A 14,366-nucleotide genomic window follows, 5' to 3' on the forward strand; every position below is an offset into this window, starting at 1 on the left:
GCGAATGACGCTGCTTTTCCCTCGTCTTTCTTGTTGTTGCTCTTTCAAAATTGAGTAACGAATTCCTTTGGAAGTAATTAAGTATTATGTCAACATAAGAATCGTGATGAATGAGTTTTAAGACATTTTATTCGTTATTACCCTAAATTTGCCTCTGGCAATTCCACAAGAAAAGGATCTTTCCTGATGGATTAATCATTTCCACTCACATAAATAGAAGGCACTTAAAATTCAGGTTATTCCTGGGACATTTTTAAAATGCCCTATATAGGTAAAATTTAAAGAAGCTCCTTTTATACAATACTAGCTATCAACCCGGCGATGCCCGGATGCTTCTCAATGCAACATATCTTTTAGATCAGGAGTTTAAATTTGAATTTATATTTCTTTGCATTTTTACAATTTTGAAATTCTTACCCTTCCAAAACTACATGAATTTCTCCGTATTAAATTTCCGTGTGCTTTTGCGGGTCTGATAAAGGTGCACAGCCTTTTATTATACCACCCATACTGGCCATTCAGTATGGTAGCTAATATACATACAATAAACGCCATCCCTCCCCCTTGAAAGATAAATAATAGCTACGCTTTTATGCACAAAAATGATTATTTTTCAATTCATTTGCCATATTAGTCTTTTTACCTCTGATCTTAGATAACTTGGAGCGATTTCTGTTAAACTTAGTTGAACCGAATTAGTTAAATCATGGAATAGTATAAAGAACATATACATTTTGCATATTGATTTTTTTGAGGATAATACAATATTAAATTTCTGTTGCAAGGATGTCGTTTTAATATAAGTTTAGTATTTTAATGCTAAAACTGCTGAGATTGTACATCGATAATGAATGCACTATTAATACTTATCTCATTTTGGTATTTTCTGTGCTGTTCACGTAGAAAATACTGATGAAAATTTCGCTTTTTGTTACGGTTTTATTTGTTGAAAACTTATTAGCAAAAGTTAGCTAGCAAAGTCTTTAAATTAAGACTTCAATGAATCAACGTGTCTTTTCCGGGTGCAATTTAAGAATTACTGAACAGCAGCATTTATTTTTCGTTCGACTTTCTTGCCAAACATGCTTTACGCTTGTCGCTAATCGACATTAACAGACATTTTTAAGGATACTTTTTGTGTTGATTACATTTAAAATATCTTCTGGTAGTTGTATGTTGCTAAGCATTTTCATTTGTGTAGAACCAACAAATTCAACGATTACAGTTTATCTTTGAAGAGACTTCAGTTCGGGCATTTTTTACAGGCTTTTCATTCAGACCAAATTCATGACAATACGAAAATTCTTTCGTGTCGAAAAGAGCAATTTATGATTAAAAATATAAACTTGAACCTGATCGAATATTTTTTTAAATTCCAAAATCCAGTCCATAAGAGTTCCTGATTAACAATTTACCTCTGTGACAAATCATCAAGAAATCAGACTAAACTGTGGATTTGTATAAGTAACATACACACAAACCCACCCACAAACATACATCCAGTTTTATATAAAGAGATAAAGGAATATTTCCTCTGAAACAGGAAACTAAAAACTTTCATAAAATGTTATTTTCAAAACAAATCATTAAAATTACAAACTTTTGTTAAGGTCATAAGAAAGGGAACATCATTTCGAAAATCTCAAATGGAAACCCTCTTTTTTTTAATTTTTAAATCACACTTCTATAAACAGTATTAAAATTTAACCTCGTACAGGGTACACCGACCGGTGAATACCTCGTCCCAGACTGTTCATCATAAAAAAACAGCTCGTAATTTAAAAAAAAAATTGCGAAAGTTTTATTCGCTATAGTAACTTCCAATGCTCCGAAGTACCTCTGGCTGATTTTGGGGTAAAAAAGTAGGAGGCTTTAAATTTCCAAGAGTCCAAGTCGATCATTTTCCCTCCGAGTCCAAATTTTCCAAAAGTTACTTATGTACAGAATCAGAGTCGAAGTGTGAAGGCTGTAAAATTCCCAGAGTCGGAGTCTGTCATTTTCCCTTCACTCCACAATACCTGATTTCTTCTATACGATTCCAACAAGAAAATGATCAGAAAATGCCGTTTTTTTTTAAATTTTGTTTCAGCTGTAAGGCTACAATTTAACTATAGCTATTTAACTATATATTATTTTCAGCCAATTGAAACCGAGTCTTCAACAACTTATTGGAAGAAAAAAAAAATAAGGCCAGTTGGCCGCAAATAAGATCTCATGCTAAAAATGAGTAATTAAAAAAAAAAAAAAAATCCACAGCGAAATGTAAAAATGGATGTTTAAAAATAAATTTGTTTTTAATGACTAAACCACCACGGTTACGGTTCTGTTTATTCTTTTATACGAAACTATAAACTAATCCAACAATGAAACATTCTTTTGGGAAGTTAAAAATATTACTTAAATGTTAGTTATAAATTACAAAAATTTAATATTTCGATTAAAAAAACTGGATTAACATCGTACTTTGATTAACGATTAATCTGTTGATCAACTTTTACGTGGATATTCAAAAATTCAGCCTATATATTCTGTATATTTTGCTAGACGTAGAAATACAATTTGCCTCCGTTTTAGGAGTCGTATATCATTCCTAAATGTGTAATGTACTACCTCTTGGAAAAATCTTAAGAAATCCATGGTATGTCGTAAAAGATTATTTAAAAATTAATACATTACAACGAATATTTCTTGAGCCTTATCTCTTTAAAATGCCTTAATGTTTAATTTCATCGCTTTGTGAACCTCGATCTACCAATTTGGGCTTTGAAAAAAGAAATGGGCCTTTTGTGACTAAATTCTAATTTTCGAGTCAAAATGAAACTAAGTTTGACAATAAAGAATATATTAATTTTTGCTCTCAGAATTCTTCTCTGTTGTTAGAAACAGGGTATTCCGATTGGAGTTTTGAATTAATTCCCTTTAATATGAATACGGTCTTTGCTCAAAATTTCATGGTAATAACCTCAAATAAGTCGATTCAATGCTGACTGACACCATATTTCTTGCTTAGTTTGCACGAAAACTGAGTAATTCTGATGATTTTGTTTTCCAGAACGTTGTCAGGAAAATTGTCACTTGTTGCAATAGCTTGTTTGAAGCGCAATACTGATTCTATTAAAGCCAGCATGCTCAAATTAATATTATTTATTTTTTCTTCACAAATCGGCTTACTTATACCAGCATTGTTTATTTTTATATAGTAGCATCTTACGCGAGTAACCTTACGAAACCTGTGAGCTACAAATGAAGCAAATATTTAGAAATGAAAAATTGCCAAAAACACTAAGTACGGCATCTGTCGTAAACGAGGTTTGTCCGGAAAATACGTATAAAATAGTCGGGGTAACGTATCACGGCGTCGTGGAGGCGCCACCAGGTAGCACTGTTAAAGTAGCCAATCCCCCTCAACTCAACGCTCAGTTCGAGTAAGAGCATGCGAGTAGGCCTCGCCTAAGTTCTGCGTGTAAGTAGGAGTGAAGGACTTCTTTAGCTCTGTGGTAGAAGCTTCGTCTTCTAAGCCGGAGGTGTCGGGTTCGGTTCCCGCCGGTGCCGTGGGTGTTATTTCCTTCTCTTGTGATGTAAATCTTTTCTATGTATGTCTAGAGGCAAGGCGTATTGTACGCAGTCCTCAATGTATTTGAAGCAATAGCTTCTCTATATAAAAAAGTAGGATTGTGCGGCTGTTTGTTGAAATTTACTTTTTTTCACCTGACAAACAAAGCATCAACATCAAGTTTCTTGAAAAGCTAGGCAAGATTCGTCGTGAGATATTTGACATTTTGAAATAAGTTTATGGAGAAAATTCTCTGAAGGAACCAACCATGAACTAGCGGTTAAAAACGTTCCGGGAAGGCAGAGAAGACGTGCAAGAAGACCTTCGCCCAGGGTACCCCTCGACATCGAGTTCTGATGAAAATTTTGAACGAATTCGGGCTTGTGTTCATAAAGGCCGTAAATTGACAGTCAGAATGATAGCTGACGAGCTGTCAATCTCTAAAAAAATTGTTCACGAAATTCTGACACTAACTCGTTGTGCGTGAGTTTTTGGCACCGAGACAGACCACCCGTCTTATTCACCCGATTTAGCCCCTTGTGACTTCTTCATGTTCTCGAAATGCAAAAGGGTCCTACGGGGGCGGCACTTGGGAGATGTGGAGGCCATCAAGGCAGAAATGACATGGCAACTGAACAGCATCACAACTGAAAACTTTCAGAACCGTTATTAACAGTGGAAACGGCGTCGGCAGAAGTGCATCTTGTCTGAGGGAGAGTACTTTAAAGGAGACCCTGATTAATACTTGAATAATTGTAAAAAAAGTTATCATTCAACTTTTATACGTATCTTCCAGACAAACCTCGTACAGTTAAAAAATTCATTTTTTAGAAAGTGGTTTAAAATAGACTGATGGGTATTAAACATTGAATTATTTTTTTTTATTACTACCCATTTTGATTTTAGTGTTCCATTTAGTCTTCAATCATCTTACATAAAAATGGGCTGTTAATTTCTGTTGCAGGAGTTTCCCAGATCAAATGTTCGAAAGGTTCAAAATCCAAGCAGTTTCAACTCTATGTAATAATGTTTTCTACTACCAATATTTATATATGCATTACCACATCGGGAATTATTTAAATAATTTGTTTATATTTACTTAGGAAGTTATATTTAATGCTAACAAGGTAATAACGGTGGAATTGTTCAGAGAAACCGAAGAAAATACAAAACTGAAAAATATGAAAGTGCGATGAAATAAATGGGGGGTGGGGGTGTCCACATACTCTAAATGAATTGAGCAAACTATCTACAAAATGTCAGAGGTATCAGGTTAAGGATCTATTAGTTCCAGAGTAATTAGAAGTTATTTGTCCTCAAGGGAAGTTGAAAAATTCTTACTTAATAAGCGTCCTTTAAAAAGTATCGCATTTTACTACAATTACCCGAATTAACTTGACAAAAATCTTTCATATCCGTAATAGTAGCACATTTTAATCGGAAAATTCTTGAATTAAATTATTGAAATAAACCAAAAAATACGGTACATATTTCAAATAGTTATTAACTGTAAAACTATGCAATACCAGTTAATATGAGAAAGTTACAAAACGTAGCTTTTCTTTTGGAAAGTTTAACTTATGTGTCATTCAATGCTTAGAGTTGTTTGCAATAGAGAAATAATAATAAATAGTCTGGTTACTATCTGCCACTGAAACGTATCTAAATGTTCGCAGCAAGCATCTGTCACTTTCTTGTTTCTCTGAATCATCCTTTCCCCTATCTGCAGTTGAAACATCGCTGCTCGTGAAAAGAGCTGTCGATCAAAAACTTAGAAAGCGTTCTTTGAGATAGTTGAAAGGAATAAAAGAGAAAAAAAATGTTTATACCGGCCTAAAACCCCACAAAAACATATACTGGATAAATCGGAAAAAAAAATATTCTTTTCAACTTAGGTGCACTTTTCTTTCCGCGATATCAATCCATTTAGGCAGTTTCAACGCTTTAGGCAGAGCATTTCCGCTCTAAGAAATAGAAAAAAGGCAACATTTTCAAGCGAAACAAAAATTAAAGCATTTTATTATCAACATAAAAACAGAATAAATCTAATTTCAAAGTTAGATTCATATTTTATTTTCATAACATATGAACAGCTATTAAGACTGAAAACTTGTTATTTACTTGATCTTTTATAAAATGACCGAGTATTAAAAAAAAAAGTAATGAATGTTTCATCTTAATTGCTTGAAATGACTAGATAATACGTTTTTGAGAGGAAGGTTAATAGCATGAGTCATTCAGGTATAATTAAATAAATTCAATAACCTGAAAGGATCCTCGCATGATTATAAAGTTGGCATACTTTGAGGGGTGTAAATGCACATAGCTAGACGATAATTGCAATGCAAACCTATTCAGGTTATAGGCTAGTCATCAATATCAGTCCCACTGTGTACGAAGTGACTAGTTTTGTTCGATAAATTACGAGCAGTTTTAAAGAGTCTACAGAAACTGGTGTGCCTGGACATTTAAAACATAGAATTTCAACAGGCGTTGAGAGACACCTGCTAGTTTTATATTCGTTGAAATATAAATTCAATTAATGAATTTGAAAGCCAATAAAAATTAAATTGAGTGATTCGGAAAATATTCGTTTCCAAACCCTGGGTAAAATTTTACTTCTTGGCTACATGTATAGTCTGGCTCCGATAAGTTGATCCACTGACACTTTAATGTATCCATTTGTTAAGATAGGGGTGAGGAAAGCAGATTAAAGTTGTGATAACAATTATTGGCACTGTTCCAGTCGAAGAAGGTCTCCCCTTTCAACCCAAACCTAAATGAACTCCTCCAAGGTCAAGCACCAAGCTATCAGAGTCACGCTATACAAGTTTTGCTTCTTGTAAAAACTATTTTCTGAAAATTCATTCCAAGTTAGACCCCAAAACCCAGAGAAAAAAAAATATGGACTTAGGAAATATTTAACGCGTGCATATCAGTACGTGTTTATTTATTTATTTACTTTTTTTTGGGGGGGGGGAGGTTGACACTTCCTAGTTCGAATATTTCAGTTTTTGAAAATGCTGCGATAATGAATTTTCCTGATAATGAAATAAAATTAATGTACTGAGAAATGCCGTTTCTTAAAAATTGGATGATATTGGATTTCGTAAATCTAAGTTGTTGGTCTTTATCAAAATGGCTCTACACCAACTTTTACTTACATGCAAAGAACACGAAATAAAACCAGTGATTTATTTCTTCAGTTAATAATCAAAAGAATGATTTGGCTTACCTGTGGTAGATAAATTTCATGAAGGGTGATCGAAAAATTTTGCCAAGCTTCGACCTCGGAAAGATCAGGTAGTAGATGGCAATCAGAGGTATACAAGTGATGAGACTGACACAAAGTATGATTTTCACAACGGCATTCCGCCTCCTCCATATTGGCAACCCTTCATACCAAATGGATGTCAGCAGTTGCTGACAGTTGGGATGGGCCACGAACTGATAAAAGAACAAAAACAGAGCCCAATTTCAATTCTCAAGTTCTGTTCGCATGCTTGGGAGACATTTTACGCTATTGGATAATGCAAATCATATATTCACTCGAATAAACTCATTTATTGAATGGGTGGAGTTTTTTTGTTGAAAGTAATTTAAATGGGTGGCGTAATTCTCTTGAAAGTATGAAAAAAATCTTTCATGCTTAATTTACTAACTTTACTTAAAATATTCACATTAGGTGATAAAATTTCATCTTACACTGTAAAAACGATTCAGAAACGTTCCTTTAAAATAATAGGCAGCTGATGTGCCCACTTTCTGCCAGTAACATATCTCGCAAAAACCAGGAAAGTTTTCCGCTAAAACTCAGTAACCTTCCTGAAAAATCCAGATATCTTCTCGTTTAAAGCCTTCGTGTCACTAGAAGTTCAAAGTCATCTCTGGTAGGGAAATTATTACAGCTTGGCACCTTCCTGATTTATCAAGACAGTGCCAAAAGCCGTACTGCAAGCATGGCCAAAGCTAAGCTAGAATTGCAAGTAAGTATCAAGCATCTCGCTTGCAAGTCTGGCAGAGCTACGAAGTCCATACTTATCGCTCCCTTTGGGAGTTTAAACAGCATGGACGAGCCGTAAAGGAACTGAAGCCGATACACCTTATAAATACTCTCAATTAATCTTTAAACTGGGAACGAAAATATTTTTTACAACTGAGAGAAGTTTGCATTTGTGCAACTTGTAGCAATTCAGGAAACTTTTTGTGAATGATACTTGATATTTCCAGGAAGGGGATAAAAACCATTGAAGTCCCGAAAGGTGACACGGAAATAGTCAGTAATGTTTCTGAATTTTTTTACAGTGTAGAAAGAAAACAGACAACTTAACAAACGAAAATTCTACACTTCTGGTATTTACAGTTTGTTTTAATGAGAATGCAACTAATATTTTACACTTTTCAGAAAACGATTACTTGTTGCATGTCACTAGCGCTGCCAGAAATATCTTCTGTTTTTTTTTTTTTTTTTTTAATCAAATATACCTTCTGGAGAGGTATTTTGATTGACACAGCCCTTTCATACGCATAAACTACCGTATTTGAGTTTGCATTTATGTTAAAACCAATGCCTCTGGGGGGGGGGTTACCCCCCCCCCCCCTTCCTTGTTGCGCCACTGTTACATGTTATGCGCAGAGTTCGAAGTGTAATGTTGTTTGAGGCAGATAGACACAGTAAAAGTACAGCCTGTATAGAATTGTATTAAATGCTATAGTGAAAAACAGTTCAGGAAATATGTTGCTAAGTGTTATCAATTGGAAATAGGGCGCTTGCATTTGCATTCAGCAAATTGATTTGAAAAAAAAAAAAAAAAAACTAAAGCTAAATAAACCTAAAAACAAATATTAAATTCTTAAACCATGTACAACGCTTAGATCAGTAGTTGAAGAATTTGAATCATGATTAAAATCTGCTGCTGCTAAATTTTATGAATTGCTATATGTGTTAATGTGGTTCAATTTACTTCAGAAACTCGTCCATTCTTGTAAGCGAACTGCTAAAAATCTCTAACTAATATTAACAATTGTAATTAAGTAGATCACACTTCGTCTACACTTAAGTACCAGAAAAATAGAATTTTCTGTTAAAAATCGTCATTCTTTAAAAACAACAGCACTTAAGTTGTTAGGGAATTAATGGCGCATCTTTTAAAGATATTTAAAAAGTTGCTAGTAAGCCATTATCGCTAATCGCTTTTCATTATGCAGTCTCCTTTTGCCTTGGATTAAATTTCAAAGTATCGATTTCGCTACATTTTGTTTTAATTGAAGTGAACCTTAAAGAAAGTAAGACGATTTCTTTTCGACAGTTTAAGTTTCGATTGTAACATTTTTTTTTGCTTCTCTGAATCAGATTATTAATATGCAGTTTGGGCAGAAATTTAGGGTAAATTTTTTTCTTTTGATGACTTTAATGTAGTTGGCAATATTCGAAAATTTTAAAAGTATATTATTGAGAGATATATGATTTGTAACTAAGACATTTTGAGATAAAACACAAATTTCGAAAAGAGTAAAAAAGTTAACAGTATGAGTTAAGCAACGATTCCTCTTTAAATTCTCTACTAAGTGCACCAGTTAGGCAAAAATGCATTAAAATACGAGGGACGTTTTTAAAGTAAGTTCCGTTTTGAAATAAAAAAAGAACGAGAACAGATAGAGCAAAGACATTTATTGCAAAAAAAATCTACCACCCTTGCGCTACATTTCGACACTGCTCCCGTGATTTTCCAAGCATTTGTCATAGCGTGGTACAGTTTTTTATATACCTATTCGTAGAAAATTGCCGCCTGTGTAGTCAACCATGGGGTAACATGTTCTCTGAGCTCATTATTGCTGTTGTGCCACAGACCACCTAGGAAAGACTTTAGATGCCGAAACAAATGAAAGTTGCTGCGAGCGAGGTGGGAGCAGACCACAGGATGTTCAAAAACGTCCCAGCCAAAGCCCTGTAAGAGTTCTCATGGTCGTCTACACAGGCGGCAAATTTGTATGAATAGGTATACAAAAACCTGTACGACGCTAAGACAAATGCTTGGAAAATCACTGGAACAATGTCAAAATATAGCGTAAGGGTGGTAGATTTTTGTGCAATAAATGTCTTTGCTCTATCTATACTAGTTTTTTTATTTCTAAACGGACCTTACTTTAAAGACAAGCCTCGTATATTCTGCAGTGGGAAAGTAACTGTAAACTCTTCATTTTTCATTGTTTTGCATTTTTGTCATCTATTCCACTTCGGCCTTATGGTACAAGATTGCTTATTTGTTTTCCGCTGAAAATAAAACACACCAAAAAAAAGGGCAATTCCAACATTTTCCTATTGTTTGTAAAGAATCCCAAACGCGTTTCTTCACATATCCCAAAAACTCATCTCTGCAGATGACCTTCCCACGGCTGTATTGTCCATTAGGAGAGCGCAAAAATATTCCGCTAATATGAGCAACTATTTACACTGTTAAAAATTCAGGAAAATTTTCTGGTAATTGTTACTGTAAAATGGTATCTCTGATTTTTACGGTAATTTATACCGGAGAAATAAGCGTACATAGCTCCAATTGGTTCCTGTGGCCTAAGAAACCGTAAAATTTTACCGTAACATTTGATTTTAACGGTAATAGTTACTGGCAACATGGATGCCAGTAACAATTACCGTAAATTTTCCGAATTTTTTTAACCGTGTAGGTGAGAATAATATTGGAGTAAATCAGTTTCTATGCCGATTAGCAGCTATTTTTCAAACTCCTAACAGTCTTGGTATTCGACTTTCAGCTAACCCATCAATCAAAAAACTGCCTTTCATGCAGGAATAGATAAGAGCACAATGAAAACACACACACGATGCGATCACCACAGATAAGATCCATACACCTCGATTGCAAACAGAACCTGTTCAAGTGAAAAAGAAAAATATTTCCAGGCCGATTTGCCGTCACAGTCAAACTAAAGCACTTTTGAGTGGCGGCGAATATTTGCTTCATCTGTTTTGGTGGCGCAAGAGCCTTCATAGGATAGGGTAAGCACAAAGGTTGCATCTGTAGCGAAGCCTCAGAATTAGAAATGGCTCTCCATATATTTGGCTCAGATGCAAATTTTTCAGAAATTTTACTTTGATGTCTCCCTTTTACAAGTAATCATAAAAGAATTTGTTTGGGCAATATATGTTACTAAGAATCACCTACTGACAGTAACTCAATTTTTATAAAATGTCGAAATACGACTTTTGTGCTTAGCACGTTAGTCTACTGCGCCAAACGGTAGTTTCATTTGTTTGATGTTATATTGTTTGCATCATACCTATTCTTCGTGTTTTTAATGTTCAATAAACTAAAAGCATTATGAATTCTGGTGTCTCATTTAAATAAGAAAATTTCACCCCATTTTGTAAGATTTTTTTTAATTGAAATGACAACTCATCAATAATAAATACGTAAGAAAATGATCGCATGGACAGTTTATCAAGGAAGTTTAGACCATTCGATAGGTAAAGCTTTTCCACTGGTGGTTATATATAATTCAATCAAATTATTGATCGCAGCACACAATTCATAAAAAAAATACCTCCTTTGTGTCGGATTCAATATTTAGAAAAAATAAATATTCAAAGTTAGTCATTTTTCTATAGCAACCGAAAAAATGCATTATACTTGAGCAATAGTTGCATTTTCTAAATTATTTTGAGTACTGAAGTACAAATACATGAACAATGTTACGGTAGTTTTTTTATTCCTTACAGTTATGAATGTAACATAAAATTACTGAATTATTTCCATTTTATTAATCAAACCACTTTATTTAACTTTACAATTAGTTCAAATGCTTAGATAAAAAGCAAATCACGCATGCAAAACTATTTTCTTCTACTAAGAATACATCTAACATACTACGAAACTTACGAGAAATATTTACTTAATCTAAAGCATGTAAAAATTCAATACAACTACCATGTCTGCACCTCATTAGCTCTGAGATTTAATAGACTTCGAGAAAGTTTGCAGCTACAAATTTTAATCTAGGAACAACTCATCAAAAACTTCGTTAAGAAGACACCGCATCAATTAATAAAACAATATATGGTTCGGTATCTCTGGAAGATTAACTTTTGAAAGCAGGCGTATTGTCTGACTTTTTTTTACCTGTTTCTGCTCATATTTCAAAGCAAGCTTGAGCCTCGACAGCGTAAGCTTATCCGGATCTTGGTCTTCTTGAAAACTAGAGTCCGTCTTTTTATTGAGAACGGCAATCACTTCTTCGGTACTCCTACAGAGATCGAGCAAGTCACAAGAATACTTTTTGCATTGGTTGCTCAGTTCTACGTAGATCTCTTTGAACTCGTTCTCTTGCATGGCTAAGTGCTCCAGTTCCCAAGATAACTACAAAAAAAAAAAAAAAAAAGTTCACAATCAGCCAGAACAACTACACTGTGCAGAATTTGGGCTCCACCCTTGCCACTCTGGCGACTTACATATCCTCTATTAGATCTTAACACATTGAAAAGAATTCAAACACTTTCCAATAATAATAATAATAATAATAAAAATTATATTAATTTGAATTTTTGGCATCTTGAATTCAAATTATGTTTTTCGCAATCACGAGTGTGTGTATATGTAAGCGTGTGTGTTTGTGTGTGGAGGGTATGTATGTGTGTGTGTGTGTAGTCATGTGTGTTTGTGTCTGTGTGCAGGCATGAGTGTGTGGGTAGTTGTGTGTAGGTGTGTGTGGGGAGTATGTGTATGTGTGTGTGTGTAGGCATATGTGTTTGTGTCTGTGTGCAGGCATGAGTGTGTGGGTAGTTGTATGTGAATGTGTAGGTGTATGTATGTGTGTGTAGGTGTATATATGTATATGTGTGTAGGTGCGTGTATGTATGCGTGTAAGTGTAGGACATGAATGCAACCTGGAGACGGCTTTCGCTATAGGAGCAGCATCGTGAGGAGCCGGTCGACGGTGACAGGGTGCGGAGGGTGGCGGTGGGAAAAATCAAAGGAACGTCAAAAACAGTCAAATGAAAGCAATAAGCAATCGTGATTGCTCAAAAAAAAAAAAAAAATGTTATAAAAGTTATGTGTGACGAGGAAAAACATTAAGAGATTTATTCCATTTTGAGTCAGGCAAGCAGCTCTTAAAAGTATTACATGAATGTCGATTCTTTTTTTTAAATATGGTGTTGTTAGATTTAATAGACACACAAAACATCTGAACAGGATTTTGTAAGATTTTTTTCCGCAAGTTGCTGCCTTTTAACATTCAGCATAAAACTCACCTTTTTCTCAAGTTCAACAAATTACCCGATTTAAAACGGAGTTTCAAAAAAAAATTAACCAAATTAAATTATTTTTTTCCATAACTAAGGGAGAATATATCACTTCGACCTCATTTTAGAAAATTCTTTGTATTGAAAAACAAATCTATGGAGAGGGATATTTCATTTTAACCATTTTATATAAACATTTTTTTTTCTTTTTTTAAAAAGAAAAACCTATTTTCTACTTAACAGAGATGACAATTTAAAGTCCTTACATTAAGTCTAATATCATATTTTATTGTAATCCCTAGGAGCCTTGGAAATCAAATTTGCACTTTCAAAACATTTCAAAAACTTCGATTTTTGAGCAATCACGATTGCTAATTCCTACGATTTTATTTTCCCTCCGCCTTCCTCTGCAGCACCACCGTCGACGGGCGCCTCACGATGCTGCTCCTCTAGCGAAAACCGTCTCCAGCTTGAATCCATATCCTACACATCACACACGCATACATACACAACTACACACACTCACGCACGCACACACACTCATGCCTGCACACAGACACAAACACACACGCCTACACACAACACACACATTCGTGATTGCAAAAAACATAATTTGAATTTCAGATGTCAAAATTAGAATTAATTTTTATTATTTAGTCTATTCTAATTAGACTCGACAATTTTGCTCACTTTTCAATTTTTCTCCGCAAATCACGTTCATTAGTCCCAGGTTTTATGCCTTAAATCATTGGTTTTGCTAAGACTGAAAGAAAATACCGTTCTAGAGAAGTCTTTCTTATTTACTTCACACTGAAAGTAGCCTTTTTCACTTGCACATAACAGCGTTTTTTACTTTTTTAATTAATTATTATTATTATTACTTTAGTAACTTGATAGTGCAGACTTTTTTAGAAACTGAAATAGAACCAGAAGTATTTCAACAATAATGTTATTATATTTTTGAATGAAATTAAAATTTTAACATATTTCAGGATTTATCTTTTTTAGGAAAGACGAAAAAAAATGCTAGGAAAGAAAAAGCCTTTATCCTCCCGGTTGCAAATGAGAGCAGAAACTAATTTGCATTTTATTAAGCAATATATGGTAGATTTAAGGCAGTTCTAGAAGGACATTTAGTTTTGCTGATATGCTAATGAAAACGTCAAGTTCTAAAGTTTCATTTTATCTAACTGCGGGCTGTTACTTATTCGTAGTTTATGAAGGACTCTTGCCACTAAGTAGCAAGAAATCCTGCAAATTTGCAATTCCTTTCTTCAAAAAAGAAAACATTGTACAACGAATAGTTAATCAACACCTGCTTTTACACTTTACAACGGAGCGCGAGACAATGTTTCATCGTATTTTTGTTTAATTTGAACAACAAAATTTCTTACCAAGGAGCCTGATGATAAGTACTAAAAAATACTGCATGACTTCCAATGCTACGTCTGCTACATAATGTTAGATTGACTTAAAGTCAGGCATATCGTCGCCTCAGAGCAACATTAGGATATCTTAGTATGATTCCCGGGCTTAGATATCTTACTGCTGCCCTGA

At 34.2% G+C, this 14,366-nt stretch overlaps 1 protein-coding gene across 1 annotated transcript in view; it reads right to left on the bottom strand.

Moving 5' to 3' along the window:
• Positions 1-14,366, bottom strand: part of LOC129218636 (transient-receptor-potential-like protein) — a 71,505-nt gene that overhangs the window by 38,812 nt on the left and 18,327 nt on the right. The window contains exons 2-3 of the mRNA XM_054852954.1: positions 11,689-11,925; positions 6,789-7,000 (exon numbers count right to left, since the gene is read on the bottom strand). Of these exons, the coding sequence (XP_054708929.1) occupies positions 6,789-7,000; positions 11,689-11,925 (449 nt within the window). The remainder of the gene's footprint in view (positions 1-6,788; positions 7,001-11,688; positions 11,926-14,366) is intronic.

The sequence above is a fragment of the Uloborus diversus genome, chromosome 3, assembly GCF_026930045.1.
Source record: "Uloborus diversus isolate 005 chromosome 3, Udiv.v.3.1, whole genome shotgun sequence".
Lineage (NCBI taxonomy): Eukaryota > Metazoa > Arthropoda > Arachnida > Araneae > Uloboridae > Uloborus > Uloborus diversus.